At 40.4% G+C, this 18,416-nt stretch overlaps 3 protein-coding genes across 7 annotated transcripts in view; 1 reads left to right on the forward strand and 2 right to left on the reverse strand.

Moving 5' to 3' along the window:
* The window catches only part of LOC117267884 (septin-9-like), a 116,127-nt gene that overhangs the window by 76,227 nt on the left and 21,484 nt on the right, over positions 1-18,416 (forward strand). The window contains exon 1 of one of the 5 annotated variants that reach the window (XM_033643951.2): positions 12,689-12,812. The exons of the other annotated variants lie outside the window; for them this stretch is intronic. The gene's annotated coding sequence lies outside the window, so the exon portion shown is untranslated. Of the gene's footprint in view, positions 1-12,688; positions 12,813-18,416 lie in introns of those variants that run through there. 5 annotated transcript variants of the gene reach the window in all.
* On the reverse strand, positions 1,472-4,587 carry LOC144458605 (uncharacterized). The gene is made up of 2 exons (XM_078161343.1): positions 4,482-4,587; positions 1,472-3,310 (listed from the first exon to the last, which is right to left on the reverse strand). Exon 2 carries the CDS (start codon positions 3,307-3,309, stop codon positions 2,281-2,283), a length of 1,029 nt encoding a protein of 342 aa, XP_078017469.1. The 5' UTR covers position 3,310; positions 4,482-4,587; the 3' UTR covers positions 1,472-2,280.
* Positions 5,573-8,071, reverse strand: LOC117250875 (uncharacterized). Its single transcript, XM_033616835.2, has 2 exons — positions 7,964-8,071; positions 5,573-7,367 (listed from the first exon to the last, which is right to left on the reverse strand). Exon 2 carries the CDS (start codon positions 7,364-7,366, stop codon positions 6,371-6,373), a length of 996 nt encoding a protein of 331 aa, XP_033472726.2. The 5' UTR covers position 7,367; positions 7,964-8,071; the 3' UTR covers positions 5,573-6,370.

The raw sequence follows: 18,416 nt of genomic DNA on the forward strand, positions 1-18,416 counted from the left end.
CTTCATTCATACTGTACATTCTCAGTCTATAAATGTATTTGTAAATGGTGATGCACCTACTGATTATTTAAATGACTTGATCAATCTGATTTTATAATAATAGCTCATTCAACACCTAAAGGATAGGAGGAAAATTTCAAGCCTGGAAATAATTGTTGGGTGGCAACAACAGGTTTAACATGTTAGTATCATTCCCTCTTTTCATACTGAGCATTTAGAGTTCGGCCAGTATTAGGCAGAAATCCACAGTCCTTGTTTTGTGCAAAAATATATTTGTAAATTTATCTAAAGTTAACACAAGGCTTCAGCAGCTGGAATAAATCAAATCAAGTGAGCATCCTGTAGTCTTTTCAGAACAAAATTCCCTCTTTGAGTTCCTTTGTTCAGCCAGGGTGGAGGGACAGTAGCAAGAAAAGGAGACAACACTCACAGAGAATACTTGATACAAGCTTCACCAATTATTTAAAGTAGTGCTACAGTTAATGAATAAAAAACAAAAGCAGCAATCATAAAATAAGAGAGCTCACCTGCATTCATCTGCTGCTGACGGGCATCTGATCTGTGTGCTTATATGAGAGTAGGTTTGACAACTCTGAGGTTACTGTTTCCTTGTAAATACAACCGGCAAAACAAGTGTTGCTGATGTGTACAGGAAGATTAAAGATAGTTCAACTTCCCTCTTTGTATATGTTTGTTTCTTATGGAATATTGGCAGGTATGTTATTGACAGGTTTTTGTTTGTTGTCCTCTTTCTTGCCGATATCAGTCAAAAAAGTATGGTGGATTTGGCATTTTTCTGTTAGAGTGCCAGAAATTACGGCTGATGAAATTGCCACATGGGAATAGGTTCTGTTTTTTGTTTTTTGACAAGGTGCAGCTCCTCAAAGAGTCTCATGTTTGTTTTCTGCGACTTAAGTGAGCAATGAAATCTTGCCAACTAATGACCTTTTTGGTCAATTAACGTTAGGTTGACTATTTGGGTGCAGCTCTACTGGATTTGAATCAAGAATGTGGTGGCTTTAGACTGCTAGGTTACCAGGATGGCCATTTGTGGGTGTGTTATTTACTGTTTGTTTGTTGTTTTATTTTTTATAATTTTATAATTAAAATGGATTTATCCAATATTTTTCCTTTCATAAAAGGTGATGTTTTTCATCCTTTAATAGTCTTAGTACTGATTCTGTTGCAAAATACTTGAAACTTTGAGACCCCCACTCTCTTTTCAAGACATTTAATGATTTCAACATCACAAAATGGAAGTTCAATTGGCAAAACCTAATAAGTTACCAAAAAAAAAATAAATAAAGTTGTACCAACACTAATTTGGTCTTCAAAGCTGATACCACCTGGGCCTGTTCTCTGATTGTCTGTAGGAGGACAAATGGTTAAGTTGTCTTGATGATTTTACAAATCTAACTTGTGCTCATCCTCTTTGCTTGAACTTAAAATGAAAACACTGACATCTGACTGATACATTATAGTTTAATAAAAACACAGTTTCCAACACAATACAATACAAAAAAATACAAAACAATAAATTAAAAATACTGTTTTTTAAAAAAATTAATACATGATCAGTGAAGGCTGTGCTTGACAGACAATAGAGCCTTTCAGTAATCTGTTCCATTTATCCATCAGAGCAATGTGCATTCTCTCACAGACACAGGATGACTCATCAGAGAGTCATTACCACTAGACTGTACATGTTGCAGCATGATATCATTGCATAAATGAGGCCTGAAGCTTTATGAACATGCCTGAGCAGTGCATTATAATATACAATAAAAGGCATTTTGCTCAGTTCAAATCCTTTTAGAATAAAGAGGTATTTCTGCAGTTTCAACAAACTGCATTTTTGTAACTTTCTCTCACCTTCTTTTCTCTCTGGATTAACTGTCTTGTGTACATTACATTTTTTAACATTACAACTCATTACAACATTTACAACAAACTGACTCATGGGACATAATCGGATATAATGTGCAGTATCATCATGAACATGAGCATATACTCTTACAGTACCTGTACTTTAAATTTGATACTGTACATACTTATCTTTGTGCAGCCACACCTAGACCGATCTTTTGCATTGACCTGTTTATATTCTATGATTCATACTGTTTACCTGATTTTGGCATTGTATATACTTTGGGTTTGCTTCCTATTTGCACCTCATTGTCTTCTCTTGGACCTCTATGTTTTCATTCTTTATATTTCTCTTCCCACTTTACTTATGAACTGCTGTGCAGCAATTTTCCTCGTAAGAAATAAAATTGTGACTTACTTAAACTTATACCAAAAGTATAACACAGTACAAATTACACAAATGAAACATATGCAGGCGATACAACAAATGCAACATTTACAACAAGTACAACATGACGACCTCTCCTTGTCGTTCCAGTGTACTGAAGTGTTGTAACCGCCTGATTCTCTGCTTCCAGTCATCCTGCTGGCTTGGTGGTCCTCGTGGTCAGGGATATTCACTACAAACGCACCTTGGTTTCGAAAATCTCTAGAATCATTGCTCTCAGTCTCTGAAGAGTCATCATCCCTATGATTTCTTCTGTTTCCATTCCTGTTGTTGTCTTGGTTAGAGGAGTGCTTCTCCTGAATCACAATAAGCAGCAACAGTCCAAGGCCAGCAAGGTCACCCCATGTGTCTCTAATGTGCCTCAACAGGAAATGATCTGCATTACCTCCATAGTGGTTTCTGAAATGCCGCAGTTGTTGTTGGTTTTGCCCCACAGAAAGTTCTCTGATCTGTCTCAAGAGGTTAGTAGTGATTTGGTAGGTATGAGCTGGATCATAACGTGTGCCCTGACGTTCAGAAGTGTCGTAATGCTGTGTGATATACACCCGGTCTATCCTCGGTAAAGCTTGCTGTCCTGTGTTCTGCTCCCTGATGCGAATTATGATCCTATCCCTGTTTGTTCCCATGTACTCTGTTGGGGAGTGGACAACATAAGGTGGGAGAGACATGGACGTTCCTTGATTGAGATTGCCAATGGTGTAGTATCTATTTCCCAAAGGCAGCGGGTCCAAGATCCTCTCATAGTTGCCATAATGATGTGCACCATAATCTCCACGGTTTGGGTCAAAGGTCAGCTGTATGACATTGTTATTGTCGATGTCAACTGTGTTGGCAAACCAGTGAAGCAGCATAAGACTGTGTTTGGGTACAGATTGGCCAAAGTCAATTTTCTTCAAATCATTGATTGAATCAAGTCTTCGTACAGCCGTCACAGAGGTCAAGGCAAAGAACAGAGCCACACAGCAACTCGTGACTCTTCCTGACATCTTCATCATCCTGTATAGATATTTAAAATATTATTACTCCCATTATTCATCCATACTTTGCATTCTCAATCTATACATGTGTTTGTGGCCAGAGATGTATCATAGTTATTTCCATGATTTTATCAGGTGATCATATGAACATTGGCTTCGTTGACATGCACACTTATGTTCCACCATTGTTTGAAGTATGGCAATAATCAGAATTTGACAAAGGTTATTTAAACAGCATGTTCTGTTTGGATATTTGAATTAGGCCTTTTTTTAAATTATGCGGCACACAACCTCTTGCCTGTTTATAGTCAGCTCTGTGCATTGTAATGGATGCGTTGTACACAAACCAACGAGTTAACAGTTCACAAGGCTGGGGTAGAGATACATGACCAAAAGAAAAGCCCACATTTTTGGTCGGAAGAAGAAACACACCTACTTTTAAACATCATAAAAGACTTGGATATCAACAGGTTTTTCGACATGCGTTACTCTTGCAGCGGCAACCTTTTCAAGAAGGTGGTTGGAGGAATGAAAGAGGAAGGCTGTATTTGCATGGGCAAACAAGTCTACCACTGGTGGAATACTTGGAAAAAAATCACCCATGTTAATTCAAGAAAGCAAGACTGCAAAAGCAGCCGAACTCATTCCACTTATCCATGTTATGATGTGATGAACGACATGTTTATCAGGGCACATTATTGGAGTATGCACGGCTGCATGTAAATAGTAATATTAATGGATTTATTTATTTAAATTATTCATGCGAACAGCTTTTTGGAATAAGGTCAAAAGTGGAATACTTTGTGCATGCAAATGTAGTCAATGAACCGGTTTTATTTGTTATCATTCCTCCTACTCATACTGAGCAGTAAGGGTTTGTCCACTATCAGGAAGGAATGCACAGCCCTCATTTTGTAAACATGTATTTGTAAGTATATCTTAAGTTATAATGAAGCTTTCTTCAGGCTTGGCTAATCAAATCAAGTCAGTATATTTAAAAAATGCCAAGCTTTTTAGTACAGAATTCTCTCTTTATGCATCGTTGTGTAGCTGAGGCGGAGGAATAGTATCACAGAGAGGAGAGAATGCTCACAAAGAGGACATGAGTTAAGTGCTTCATCAGTAATGTGGAATAGTGCCGAGGCACGTACTAAAAACAAAACTATCAATCAGAGAATAAGAGAGCTCACCTCTGTTAGTCCGCTGCCGTCGGGTATCTGATCTCTGTGATCTGATCTGTGTTTCTGTTTTTCTTGTGTGAGAGTAGGCGTATCTCCTTTTAGGTTACTGTTTTACCGTAAATGAAACTGACAGAATAAGCATTGCTGATGGTAACAGGAAGTTAATCAATAGTTTGGTAACTTCTGTTTTTCTTTATGTATGTTTTGCTAGTATGATTGTTAGATTTTAATTGTGTGTTCTCCTTAATGTCGATACCTGCCAAAAAAAATGTGGTGGATTTATTTTACAGTACACAGTAAAGTGCCAGAAATTATGGGTTGAAAGACAAGAATGACCTGTGGCAAAAGATTCCAAGCCGGATTCAAATCAATAATGTGGTAGTGTTAGACAGCATGGTCACTACTAGGACGCCCTTTTTTTTTGTTTCTTTTTTTGTTTCAGTTAATTCTGATTTATCCAAATTTCTGATCTATAATGGGAGATATTTTCATTCTTTTTTTTAAAGAATTTTATTACATATTCTGAAGTTGTTTGACATTTGCTGTTTCAGTCACTGACCCAACCGCACACAAGATATAGTTCAATTGACTCTTGTATGCTTTCGTTGGTTTGCTGAGTCATGTAAGTAAGCTAGAAGCTAAAGCCAAACTATAGGCTACAGATCACAGTGTAAAAGTGAACCACCACATCACTTCTGATCGCCACAGAAGACAATGAATATAAAGGGAAACTTTGCTGATATTGAACCAGCTGTGTGGCATCACAGTGTGTGCAGATGAACAGTGTTTGGCTTTGCCCACGTGTCGCTGCCAGGACCCGGACCTTTGCCGCTGGTCGGGCAGTGATCTCCTTAGGAAGTCAAACAACGTTCATCTTCAGTTTTAATTTTCTGTATATACCTGTTGGCTGCAGATTCATCCAGCCCTTTAATGTAGTCATGTTCCTCTATTTCCAATTCACGCAGTATATGAATATCACTTCCTGCCCTACATCTGAATTTCACAAAATAGTCACATAAATGCAAACAAGTCATGAGGAACAGTTAACTTTGATTTTACACATCAATCTTGAACCTGAAATAAAAAAACACTGACATGGGTCTGACTGATACATTATAGTTTAATAAACACAGAATTTCCAACATTACCGGAAGAATATTAAACCATAAATGAAATGCACTCCTGTATTTTTAAAGCAAATACATTGTCAGTGTCAAGGCAGTTCACATAAGATAAAAGAAAATAACAATCATATTTTTACATTTATTCATTACATGTACATAGTTAATACACAGGTGCTATGTACAGGTTCTAAATTGTACTTCTGCAGTCCATTTTTGATACTACACAATACAACATAGTCCGCTACAATATGATATTAGCTGTTAATCCCTCAGGCTGAGGGACTAAAAGGAGCTAGCTAGCTCCCAAAGGAGCTGTTGTCCCTTCACCCAGAAGGACTGCCAGTTTCTCTAGTGGGGTTAATGTGAGGAAGTTTGGGATTTTCTTGGCTATTTCTCCAAAATGGAGATGTTGTACTACATCAGATGTTTCAGATTACAACTCAACTACTCACAACTGACTCATGGGACATTAGGACATAATCATGAGCATTCTGTATTAACTATGTACTCTTGCACCACCTATACTTAAGATTTGATACTTTACATACATATCTTTATGCAACCCAACCTACACAGATCCCTGCTGTTAACCTGTTTATATTTTATGAGCCATACTGTTCACCTGAATTTAGTATTGTATATATTTTGAATTTGCTCCTTTTTGCACCTTAATGTGTTGCCATATCAACTTTTACATCTTCATTTGTTGTATTTACACTCTTCCCACTTTGTATTCCAACTGCTGTGCAGCATTTTACCAAAGTCTAAATAGTTTTATTTTTTCATAAAATAATACAAAAGAGCTCCTATAACACACAGTGAAATTAAAACTATGGAGACAATACAACAAATACAACATGGTGACCTCTGGGTGTTCTTCCGGGGTTTTAAGGTGTGGTAACCGCCTGATTTTCTGTTTGCAATCATCCTAATGGCTTGGTGGTCCTCTTCGTCATTGTGGAAATACACTACAGACTCATCTTGGTTTCTGAAATCTCTAGAATCATTACTCTTGCTCTCTGAAGAGTCACCATCCAATTGATTTCTTCCGTTTTCGTGTCGGTTGTGTTGGGTAGAGGAGTACTTTTCCTGAATCACAATAAACAACAGTAGCGCAAGTCCAGCAAGGTCACCCCATGTCTTTCTGATGCTGGAATCGTCAGCGTTACTTTCATAGTCGTTTCTGAGACGCTGCAGTTGCTGTTGGTTTTGTCCCACAGAAAACTCTCTGATCTGCCTTAAGAGGTTAGTGGTGATCTGGTAGGTGTGTTCTCGATCATATGTCCTCTGATTTTCACGATGCTGTGTGATGTACACTTGGTCTATCCTTTGCAAAGCTCCCCATCCACTGTTCTGCTCCCTGACACAAATGATGATCCTGTCCATGTTTGTTTCCACGTACTCTGGGATCGGGGGATTGAAAACGTAATGTGGAAATGGCACTGGTGTGTCTCGATTGAGATTGCCAATAGTGTAGTACTTGTATCCCCGAGACAGTGGGGCGGAGCTCAACAGATTCTCTTCATTGTAATAACGATGTGAGCCGTAATCTCCGTTTGGGTCAAAGGTCAGCCATATGACGTTGTTGTCAATGCTGACTGTGTTGGCAAACCAGTAGAGCAGCACAAGACTGTGCTTTGGTACGGATTGCTCAAAGTCGATGTTCTTTAAACCATTGATTGAGTGGCGCTTTTGTACAGCCGACACAGAGGTCAGGGTGAAGAACAGAGCTACACAGCAACTGGTGACTCTTCCTGATGTCTTCTTCATCCTGTATAGATATTTAAAAAGTCAATTTTCCCATTATTCATCCATACTGTACATTCACAGTAAATTCATATACTTGTAAATAGAGATGCATCTAATGATTATTTTCATGACTTCATAAATCTGATATAATAATTAGATTTTTTGATGAATAGCTCATTCAACACCTAAAGGATAGGAGGACAATTTCAGGTCTGAGCGCCTGGAAATAATTGTTGGATGGCAACAGCAGGCTTTGTTGTTAACATTCCCTCTTTTCATACTGAGCATTTAGAGTTCGGCCAGTATTAGGCAGAAATCCACAGTCCTTGTTTTGTGCAAAAATATATTTGTAAGTTTATCTAAAGTTAACACAAGGCTTCAGCAGCTGGAGTAAATCAGATCAAGTGAGCATCCTTTAAAGTTTTTAGTACAAAATTCCCTCTTTGTGTTACAAGTCTCAGAGTTCCTTTGTTCAGCCAGGGTGGAGGGACAGTAGCTCGAAGAGGAGACAGCACTCACAGAGAATACTTGATACAAATGCTTCACCAATTATTTAAAGTAGTGCTACAGTTAATGATCAAGAATCAAAACTTGTAATCAGAAAATAAGAGAGCTCACCTGCATTCATTTGCTGCAGACGGGCATCTGATCTATGTGCTTATGTGAGAGTAGGTGTGACAACTCTTAGGTTACTGTTTCCTTGTAAATACAACCGGCAAAACAAGTGTTGCTGGTGTGTACAGGAAGATTAAAGATAGTTCAACTTCCCTCTTTGTATATGTTTGTTTCTTATGGAATATTGGCAGGCATGTTATTGACAGATTTTTGTTTGTTGTCCTCTTTCTTGCCAATATCAGTCAAAAAACTATGGTGGATTTGGCATTTTTCCGTTAGAGTGCCAGAAATTACGGCTGAAGAGACGAGAATGACCTGCCATGTTTTTGTTTCTTTTTTCTTTTTATTTAAGTTTATACTGATTTATCCAATATTTTCCAATCTATAAAAGGCAATATTTTCATCCTTTTTTTAGGAGTCTTACAAAAAAATCTGGTGCAAAATAGTTTGAGACAAGCTTTTCAGCAATTGGCAAATACAGTGCTAATTTATTCCTAAAAACTGATAACACCACATATTAATAGTATGCTGAACTCTGTGCCTCTCTAGTGATTGTCTGTAGAAAGAGGAATAGTAAAGTGATGTAACGCTGATGTCAAGCGGCCTGTGCTGCTGCAACTCCACCAGCCACCAGCAGGAGACGCTGTCACACAGGTAGTCCGCCTCACACACCTGGAAGGTATCAAGCCTGGAGATTGTGAATTCTTTGCGTCAGAGCCTGTTATAGTTTACATTTAGACACGTACCAAACAGCAGATCAGTCTCAGAGTGTTTGTGTACATACATCATGGCTCAGTGTGGCGAGCCGTTGTGAGGCTGCGGAAGCTGTTTTTAGCGTTTGTTTTTTGTCTGCTATAAATCATCTAAACCGAGGAAGTACTTCAGCTTTTCTCAGAGAGGTGGATTAATGTGACACCTCCATAAACACACACATAGAGAAACACTTTCTCTTGATATCCTTTACGGAGCCTTTGGTATTCCCTGTGGGAAAGACAGAAGTAGAGTCGAAAAACACACAAAGGAAACATTTAGTTTCTCTGTGGTCACCACCCACATCTTTCACATGGGTAGCACAAGAGTATCATACAAACGATGCTGTATAATGATGCTGTCGTTGCTGTTTCCTTTTCTGTGTTTGTCCAAATTCTTGACATGTTTTGGTTCAACAGTGCTGCTAAAGATACTGATAATTCAGTGAAATTCATAGCCTTAGATTTGCTTGAGAAACGTATTACATTTGTCTGTTGCTCTACAACCCACTGTATGCTAATCTAGCTCACTCTCAGGGCATGTGATGTCTCCCTGTGTTCCCTTTGATACAATTATACTCATAAATGTTCATTAACATCACAGTATTCTTCGCTCTTTCTGTAGAGGAAAAAGACCAGCCAGTAATGCATTTAATATAGTGCACCCAGTGAGTCATGCTACTTCAATCCATCATGTTTCTGTGTCATGAAGGACCTTGGACAGCTGCAGTGAATGCTGTCAGGGGGTCAGCCAGGCAGCCCTGTACTCCGCCTGCCAATGTATGACACCATCTTGGCTCAGCGCGGCCCCGAAACATCAGCCGTTGCCATTGGCTTTCTGTTACTACATCCCCGTCTCCTCAAAATGAAGATCTCTTTATCGGAGATGACCGTGTCCCCAGCAGGGCAGCGACTCTGTAATAAAGGAGCATGCCAAGTTATGTCGGATCAAACAAATGATGGCTGGCTCACTCTGTGTGCATGCAGGGTTCAGTCAGGAGTCAGCGTCTTTAAGAATAAGCTTTGAAAAGGAGGGAATGGAATTTTTTTTAAGGTCTTTTTTTAACCTATTAATAACATCTGTAAAGTCATGTGTCACCTTGCATAGCTTTAAAGTTGACACAGACCAAGCTACAATTAAACCTGCAGGAATTGGGGCATGTTGGTGGGTGTCAGTGGCGACAGGGGCGACACAGTTTTACACTGTGAACTCTGGGAAGCTCGGAGAAGCTTTGGCTCAAGGGTTTGGTCTGAGAGAGGGAGAGAGAGAAAGGCAAGCTGAGTTATTAGTGAGCACAAAAGATGGTATAAGAGTTTGGCTCCAGAGAGGCGGCGCTGCAGGAAAGAGGCAAGAGGAAAAGTTTGTGTTTAGAGCTCAGAGTTGGCGAATGATTGTTTGCGTAATACTGTTTAGCCCATTCGTCTTTTTTAACAGCAGAGCAACTATGCCGCCTCAAAATCACACGTACGGCTACTGTGTTAGATTTATTGAATTTGGGTGTTTATTGTTTTGCATTTAATGGCAAAGGCATGTTGCTTTTGTTTGCCTTTGTTTATGTGGTGTAGAATGTATTTCTTTTTGTCTGTGTTAGCTCACCGCACTGTGGCTTGCTTCCTTTGCAAAGAGGTATGGTAGGAGTCTCAGGGTGCTTGTGTAATATCCTCCTATGGTCATGTTTGCATCATTCACAGGACCAATTTCTTCAAGAGATATGCTGTCAAGTTCGTGAAAATGGAGCTGAGGTGATTCCACAGACCAGCAAAGTCATACTCTCAGCTTCCAAACACACTAGTAACTCCTGTCAGTTCTCTCTACATTTTAGTATCTCCAGTTTAAACACTGGGCTTTTATTGGGGCGATAAAGTGGAGTTTCAGAGAGAGTGAGATGAAAAGAGAGAAGGCAGAGAAACAGTTTTAAGACAGGGGCCGTAGTTTGGGGAAAATGTACTGTTTCCCACATTGTAAAACTAAGTATAACGAGGGTTTATTTTAACTCCTTATTTGGTCAGACCTGTTTTTGTTGACACTTACAAGGCCATCTGTGTTTGTGCATATGTGTGTTGGGTTTTTGTGTCCTGTGTGTTTACACATGCAGCGTTTTAAAGGCCTGTAACGAAGCCTCGGATCAGTTAGACGGACATGGTACATATTCTGTACTGGGTGTAGCAGGCATTTAACACCGAGGCGCTTAGCATGTGCTGGGGGAAAGGTTTATCTTGGCAGCAAAGTGTGCGTAATGAAATGAAACAAATCCATCTTTCCAGCCTGTTGTGCATGCTGTTTCAGAAACATGACTCTTCATCTCAAGGAATGCAGGTGCTGCCCTGTGTTTGCATGTGCGTCTGCTCATGTGGCTGTGAGGTTGCACTCAAGCCCTTGCACTGGTGTATAATTACACTTCCTGTGAGGCTGGAGACAGCTGTTTCCTCTCCTCTTTAATCACACAAATATACATACTCCATAAGAATAGTAATCAACCAAAGTAATTGGTTCGTTCCCAAGTTTTAAAAAGAAGCGAAGGCTGCATTTCTGACTGTTAAGAAAATCTGAAACTGTTCAGGCACTTTTGAGTTTTACTATCCTTTAACTGTCATGCCTCTCTTTGGGTGCCCCTCTAAAACATATTAACTTGGAAAACTGTGACTTAATTCATTGCTCTGTTTTTAGAAGATTGCAAATGACTGCATCCTCAAACATTGCTGTGTTCACCCTGTATTTGTTAATAGACTTAAAGTGATAATGGGAATTATTTGTGCATCATCCTGGTAATGCTTTTTGTTGATTGGGAATGTGTAGGATGTTACTGCAGGGTTATTGACTGTAGAGTGCTGCAGGGCCTTATTTGTAGGCCTGACATAAAAGTTAACGTCGCCTTGGTTCCCTCGACAAAAAGCCACTGGATTTTAACTAGTTGCAGAAAACAAAATCTGAGGCAAACAAAAGTTTATGATACAGGTTTTGTTCAGCCAGATAATCTTCACAAAGAACGCCACCTTTAAGCTAATGTTGGGATATAAACAAACCAAAACACGGCCACATGACCTCTCCGTCACCACCACAACAAAGCTGTAAAGCCGTGTTCAGCGTGATGGCATTCTGTTGTCTCATTTAGCCACTTGTTAGCAAGTGACTTTTTCTTTCAAATTCTTGAGTGAGGTTTTTACTGACGTATTTTATGTTGTATCGTCTCCTTATTTCAGGCATCTAACTAAAAGCCCATTCTTCAAAAGAAGACGAGCGGACTGAGAGTGCTAAATTGCTAACTCATTTCCGCGTTTTAGGACTCATTCCTGCAACACTCTATTGCCAAAACGTGTCCGTTTAAGTGCTGTGGAATCATGCAATGCCTCAACCACTAGCTTTTTCGACATTTTCTCCTTTTTTTGAGAAAGAAATATGTCCATAAGCCTCCGCTCATTCTGCAGAACACAAGAACGTCTGGATGAGATGTCACGCTTGCCTCTGAAAAAATGTTATCTGGATTTTGGAATAAGGGTTTTCCAAAAGGCCCAGATTCATGGATGATACTGACATAAAGTTGATCAGAGTAGCAAGAGATGTATTGACAAAAGGAATCCCAGTAGTTGGATGCGGTGTGTCTCAGGTCTGTGTGAGAGGAATGAGTGGGATGTGATGAATGCAGGGCACCACGAGCAGATGAGAGGGTCAGGTCAGATAATTAGGGTTGTAAATTATCCCTGGAGTTAAGGAGAGGGACATTCAGCTGGCCCAAAGCTTCACTCAGCCTCAGTGTAGATACATGCACACACAGTCTTTACCCTGTTCTCTCCAGGACCCAATCACCCAGCTTCTCTGTGTTACGCTCATTTATTGTACGTCTTCATAGTCAGACTCAGTCTCTGCTTTTGTGTGTAAGCTGGTTGGAAGTTGTTTTTTTTTTTTTGCTTTGTCGGAGGTGGGGAGGGCGTTATTTGAAGGAAGTGGGCGTGTCTTGCTGCCTTTAGTGCTGAGTCACATGACAGGCATGGGTGGGAGGGGCAGGCAGGGAGCTTCCAGAGCCACAGCAGAGTTTGGCCTCTCACTGGAGCGCTGCACTTTGGCAGGGGACGACTCATACACACATACACACAGTTCACACACGGTGAGTGTTTTGCATACCGGGCGAGTGTGTGTGTGTGTGTGCGCGTGGGCGTGTATGTGTGTGATGTGTCCGTTTGTAAGAAAGCAGTTGGAAGTAGAGGGCGTAAATTTTCCTTTGTTGTGTCCTTTTTTTTTTTTTGCATGTTCCTCCTCTTGCCTGGAAGAAGAGATCTGATCATCTGTTGTTTTCACATACTTTAGGTGATTAATATCTCTGTGTGCCTTCCATATGAGACTCAGGAACCCAGCTGTTTATGTGTGTCTAAATGTTGCTGTTGTTCTCAGCAGTTCGGTGACAGGCTTAAAATGCAAAGTGGCTGTGTTGATATGTTGGAGGAAAAAAGGCTTTGGAGTTTAGACATAGGTGTGATTTATTTTTAGTTGCACTGAAGTTGTATTTACTTGTGCGTGTGTGTGTGTGCAAGCTTGTTTCGTTATTATCCTTGCTGAGGTTTTGCATACCCTCTTTCTTTCATCCCCTGTTTGCAAGCTTTGTGATCAATCTGCATAGCACATGCGTATATATGTGTATCTATACACTGTATACAGAGGGATGTTCCCTCGTGTTTCAGCCCCTACCCTGTTAGTAAGTTCACTTCTGTTTCTTCGTGTGTCCTCCCTCCTGACATCGTCCACACACTAGACGCGTTCGGCTGTTTCTGACAGTGATCCATTACCAGATCATGTAGCGAACACACAGAAGTGTGTGTGTGTGCACAACAGTGTGAAAGGTTAGCTCCACACATGTGGTCAGTAGGCTCCACGGAGTGCAGCGGGGAAATCGTTTAGTTTCTGTTTTGGAAAGTACAGTGAAAGAGTCATCTTAGCTAATGGTAATCGGTGGAAAGTAGTCCTTATTCCTTTCCAGTGGGAAACACCACGTATCAAATTCTGACCAAAATCAAAGCATATTCTCCTTTGTTGTTGTGCTTGAGCGGTTTTGTTCACCCCAAACATCTTAAGTTTCAGTTTCCAATTTTTGCATTTCTGATTAGTCTGTGCTGTAGTGAGCAATGTGGCAGCAGTTGGAACAAAGCTGAGCCTCTGTATTGTATCATCCAGGCTTTGTTGTCCAGGGTCGACCTGAGGAATACAAGGCATTGCTCTCTGATAAAATCAAACCAATGGAAAACAGCAACCACCCTTCACCTTTTTTAGAGAGTCATCCGCCTCTGTTTTGCCTCACAAGCACACACACTTTGACACACACACTCACGCAGAGCCGTTGAAAGGAGCTCTGTTGTGGCCCCTGTGCATTGCCAGGCGAGAACAGACAGTGGCCTTTCACCAGTGCTTGATGGGACGCTGAAAAGGTCATCATTACCTTCTGTATCTTGAATGTCTTTGTGTGTCTGTGTACGTTTGAGTCGGCCAATAAGTCAGTGCAGTAAGATTATGTGTCCGTTGTGGAATTCAGCATCATGACTTTGAAATGCAAAATATTTCATGAATGTAACCGGAGCTCTGTAATGTAAAATTGATAAGGTTTTGTCTCTGTAGCTCGACGTGCTGTGCACTCTCTGAACAGCGAGTATTCTAGTGTGTGGCTGTACATGAACACGTGCGTTTAGTGTTCATTTTAAGAAAGACTTGTAAAATGTGAGGCATAAGAAGTTTTGCTTTAAAATGTGGCACACAGACATGGGAAACTGATTATTTTTCAGTTGACATTCAGCAGAAAACAGGACTGCCTTTTATCTCTCAAGAATAGATCAGCTGTAAATCAGACCATACTGTGATGTAGCAGCAACAACAGTCTGTAACTATTTTTAGTGTTGGACTTTATCCCTGGGGGATGTACACGTCAAAATTTCTTGTAATTTAAAAATAGACTCCTCTGAAAGACAACAAGGACTGTAATACTGTATACAGAGAAATCAGTACTCCTACTTTATCAAGTGTGTGACGCTCAGACATCAAAGACTTTTATTATCACACTGATGCTGTAAAGATTTCAAAGGTAAAGTGCCGATATCAGTGATGAGGAGGCCATAATAATTGACTCGTTGCATTCAAATGATCACACTTAGTATATTGTCCTACTGGACCGAGCAAATAATCATAGTCAGTAGTTTTGTCTTCTGAAAGTCTTGAGCTTTGTATGTGGGTCAGTCACAGTCCATAAATACTGATCCAGAGGCCTGGAGAGGACCAGAGTGACAGGCTGTATATTACACACACACACTCACACACCGATCGTGTTATGTGTCAAAGACCCTAAGGATTCCTGCTGGTTGTGTTGAGACAGAGTGATAGGCGTGTGTTGAAGCACATTCACACAGAAACAGACTTGACACTCAACGTTTAAATAAAGTTGAGCTCTTAGAATGAGTGAATGCACCTTTTTTGTTGAAGTCGTCCAAGTCTTAAAGTCCCACAGCCTTTTTTTTTTTTTTAACAGATATAGTGTAGGTAAGGGCGTACCTGATAGTATCACGCTGATTTTAGTAACAACAGTGGACCTTTTCACATGAGTTTTTTAAATGAACTGTTTTACTTCTAACTAAACACCTGCTACGAGTTGTACTGACACCTCCCCCTGAGTATCATGTCATGTGATAATATTTCTAGAGAAATCGTGTCTGAATGTTTTAAGGTATACATGCAGAAGTTGTGGCATACACCCTACACACCCTACACTGCTTGTATGCACAATGCAAGTATCTATTGTAGGAATGTTACATTTGTTGTGATGGAAAAGCGGATACTTTAGAAAGCTAACTAAGCTAACCACAGAAAACAAGCCAACTCTGCGTCGCTCTTCATTCTCTCCTTCGGTGTTTGACAGCAAAAGTAAAAGCCACATTCACTCTCGTTTTGGACTGAGCTTTGTCCGCTTGGTGTTTCGCCTCACTACATTTTTTTTTTAGCTTCCTCTGAGATATGTGCTGCTACTTCCTGGCTACTACCTTTTCATGAAGTCCCAGTCTCAGCTGTGTGCTGTTCTTCGCTGGGTGCTATACGCCCATAAATGCCCCAACTACAGCAAAATAAGAAGAAAATTAGAAAATACAAGCCGAAGGCAGGTTGATAAATACACTGCGACACGCCTCTAGTGATGATTTGTTTTTCTCTTTTAGGGAAATCCTGCATAGTATACCTTTAATTACTGATATTCCTAAATGAAAACAAGATTGTTGCTGATATTTGTTTCATATATTGCTGCATATCAACGTATATATCTGCATGTGAAAACCTTGTTTTATATGAGTTTGACATGTTCTGACTGAAGTCCCTGATGTGAGGTATTTGTGAGGACAGAGGTCAGATTCCTGAGCCCCCTGGTCCTTAAAACCCATGCTCACTGTCAGCCAACCATTTAACTGATACACTTTGACCCGCAGATAAAGAACGACACTGGCCAGCTACCACAGCCGAGCTAATGACTTTAACAACTCCTGTTAGTGAGGAGCTAAAAGATAATAGCAGGCTAACGTATTATTCAGCCTCTTTGCTAAGACCCTCAACAAAATGGTCAACCTCCTGCTTCAGTTAGCTTTTGTGTAAACACTTAGGGATTAATGTTTAGCAGGTGCTTTTGAGGCTTAAAAATTCAGTCAATCGCAGGAATGTAGAGTTGCAGTGGAATTGCTTTCCTTAAATGTAGATGTTGGATAGAAATAAAATAAATTAGCACTGGATTGATGAGTCGGTCCTTCAGGTTAAGTGCTCGTGATTTTCATGATATATGGTAAAACCTTGCAAAATGCACTTTGTTGCAGTTGAAGGACCTTTTTCTTGGGAGCTGCTCAATGTCAGGGGCAGTTAAAGAGCCTAGAAAGACAACAGCTCTCTTGTGCTCCACCGCAGTGTGGAGACTGAACACATTCCTCTGGCAGTCTAGACAAACCTGTGGGCTTCTACTGTCATTACTGCAATTTACAAACATTTCTCAACTGTCTGAGAAGAAACACTAGCTGCTGAAGCTACTCGCTCTGACATGGATAAAACCTGAGCCTTGTAGACTGAAACTATCAAGATTGTATGAAGACTGTTCGAGATCAAGTAGCATTGGTTTGTAGCCATGGAGACGTGACACGTAGTTGTTATACAGTCCTTTTAAACATCCGACGAACAGACAGATGCACACACAGTGTCCCCTGCCAGGTGACATGATGGGTAAGTTGGACCCTGCCGGGGTCAAAGGGCACATTTCTCCAGAGAGCTGAACGATGAGGACTCTGGGAACTGGGCCTTGCTGCACAAACACTCTGACTTTAATAACACAACAGACCATGTTTGCACTGCCACCACTCCAATTTCCCCCTTTTATTAAGGGATTCACTGTCAGAGGGTGGGAAAAAGTGTTTGGGTGTGTATACATGCATGTTTATAACCCTCCCCTGGGCCTGCCCCAAACCCATGTGGTCCAGGGTATCTAATTGATTCTGTGCTGGAGGGCCACTGGAGCCCCAGTTCAAAGTAATTTAATCGCCACACACAATTTTTTTCTTTTCTCAGTTGTGTTTGTACCATCTCTTCTTCTCAGGGGAAATGGACTGTGAAAAAAGAAAACTCGAGAGTCACTGGAAAGGGCCTCACAGGAACCTTTTTGATTTTATCACACTGAAAGAGATTTGCAGCCCACGCACTTCTGAAGAAGCATCTGGGTCACCATCAAAACGAATGTAGCCATATTGGGATGAAACTAGCCCCGCAAACCTCCTTTGTCCTGTCCGGGAATGTAAATACAGGACAAGAGGAGCAGATGTTTTCAAAGAGGGCCCATAAAAAGATTTTAGACCAGAGCAAAGATGCAAACGACCCATTTAGTGGATTAGTCCTCTAATGTGTGTTTGACAAGTAGTGGAGCGGCTTGACATGAAATACGTGTGTTTAAGCCTCCTCCGCGGTGAATAGGTGGACCTGTGTTATGCTCAGCCACAGAAACCTCACTCTCAAATTTGTGCATAAAGAAAAAAGAACTTTAAATGCCTTGAAAAAAAAGTAGGCCTGCTTTCATGATTTTTAGCACGTGAGAACATTTATATTCTGAATATAGTCATGTTAGAGCTCACAAGTACAGCTGTTAAAGTGTTTGGCTAGAAACTGCCATTCACATTTGCCATATGTAGTCTGAATACATTATAATTTGACCCTAAAAATAAATATCACAGCAACAGGAGTCCTTTTTTTCCCCAATATTGATGTTCAGTTTAGATGTGGAAACTTTGTTACTTTGATATTTTCTTGGATTTCAGGACTTACTCTTACTTTCGAAGACAATCAAATTGCGTCACATGATTTTCACAAATTATTAAAGAACTGAAATGTTAAAAAAAAATGTGTAAAGAATAATTTGCCTCATCTTGATGACTTGTGTTTTGCTATGTCAAGCAGTGTATCTAGCGTAATAAAGGGAGTTAGTAGAGTTGGAGTTTAAAGGATTCAGTGAGTGAATCACTCTCCTGATATGAACTCCCTTGGTCCAAGTTTCCAGTCTTTTCTTTCTCTGGATTCCTCTCTTGTGATTCAAGTCAGTTTGCACAGAGGGTCAAACCACCGGTTTGTCACGAAGGGACTAACCTCAGCGCCACTCTCTTCCAACCTAAACTGGGAACATGACCTCTGACCTGCTCGCCACGCTGTCAAGATCAACACCCCG

The sequence above is a fragment of the Epinephelus lanceolatus genome, chromosome 18 (genome assembly GCF_041903045.1).
Source record: "Epinephelus lanceolatus isolate andai-2023 chromosome 18, ASM4190304v1, whole genome shotgun sequence".
Lineage (NCBI taxonomy): Eukaryota > Metazoa > Chordata > Actinopteri > Perciformes > Serranidae > Epinephelus > Epinephelus lanceolatus.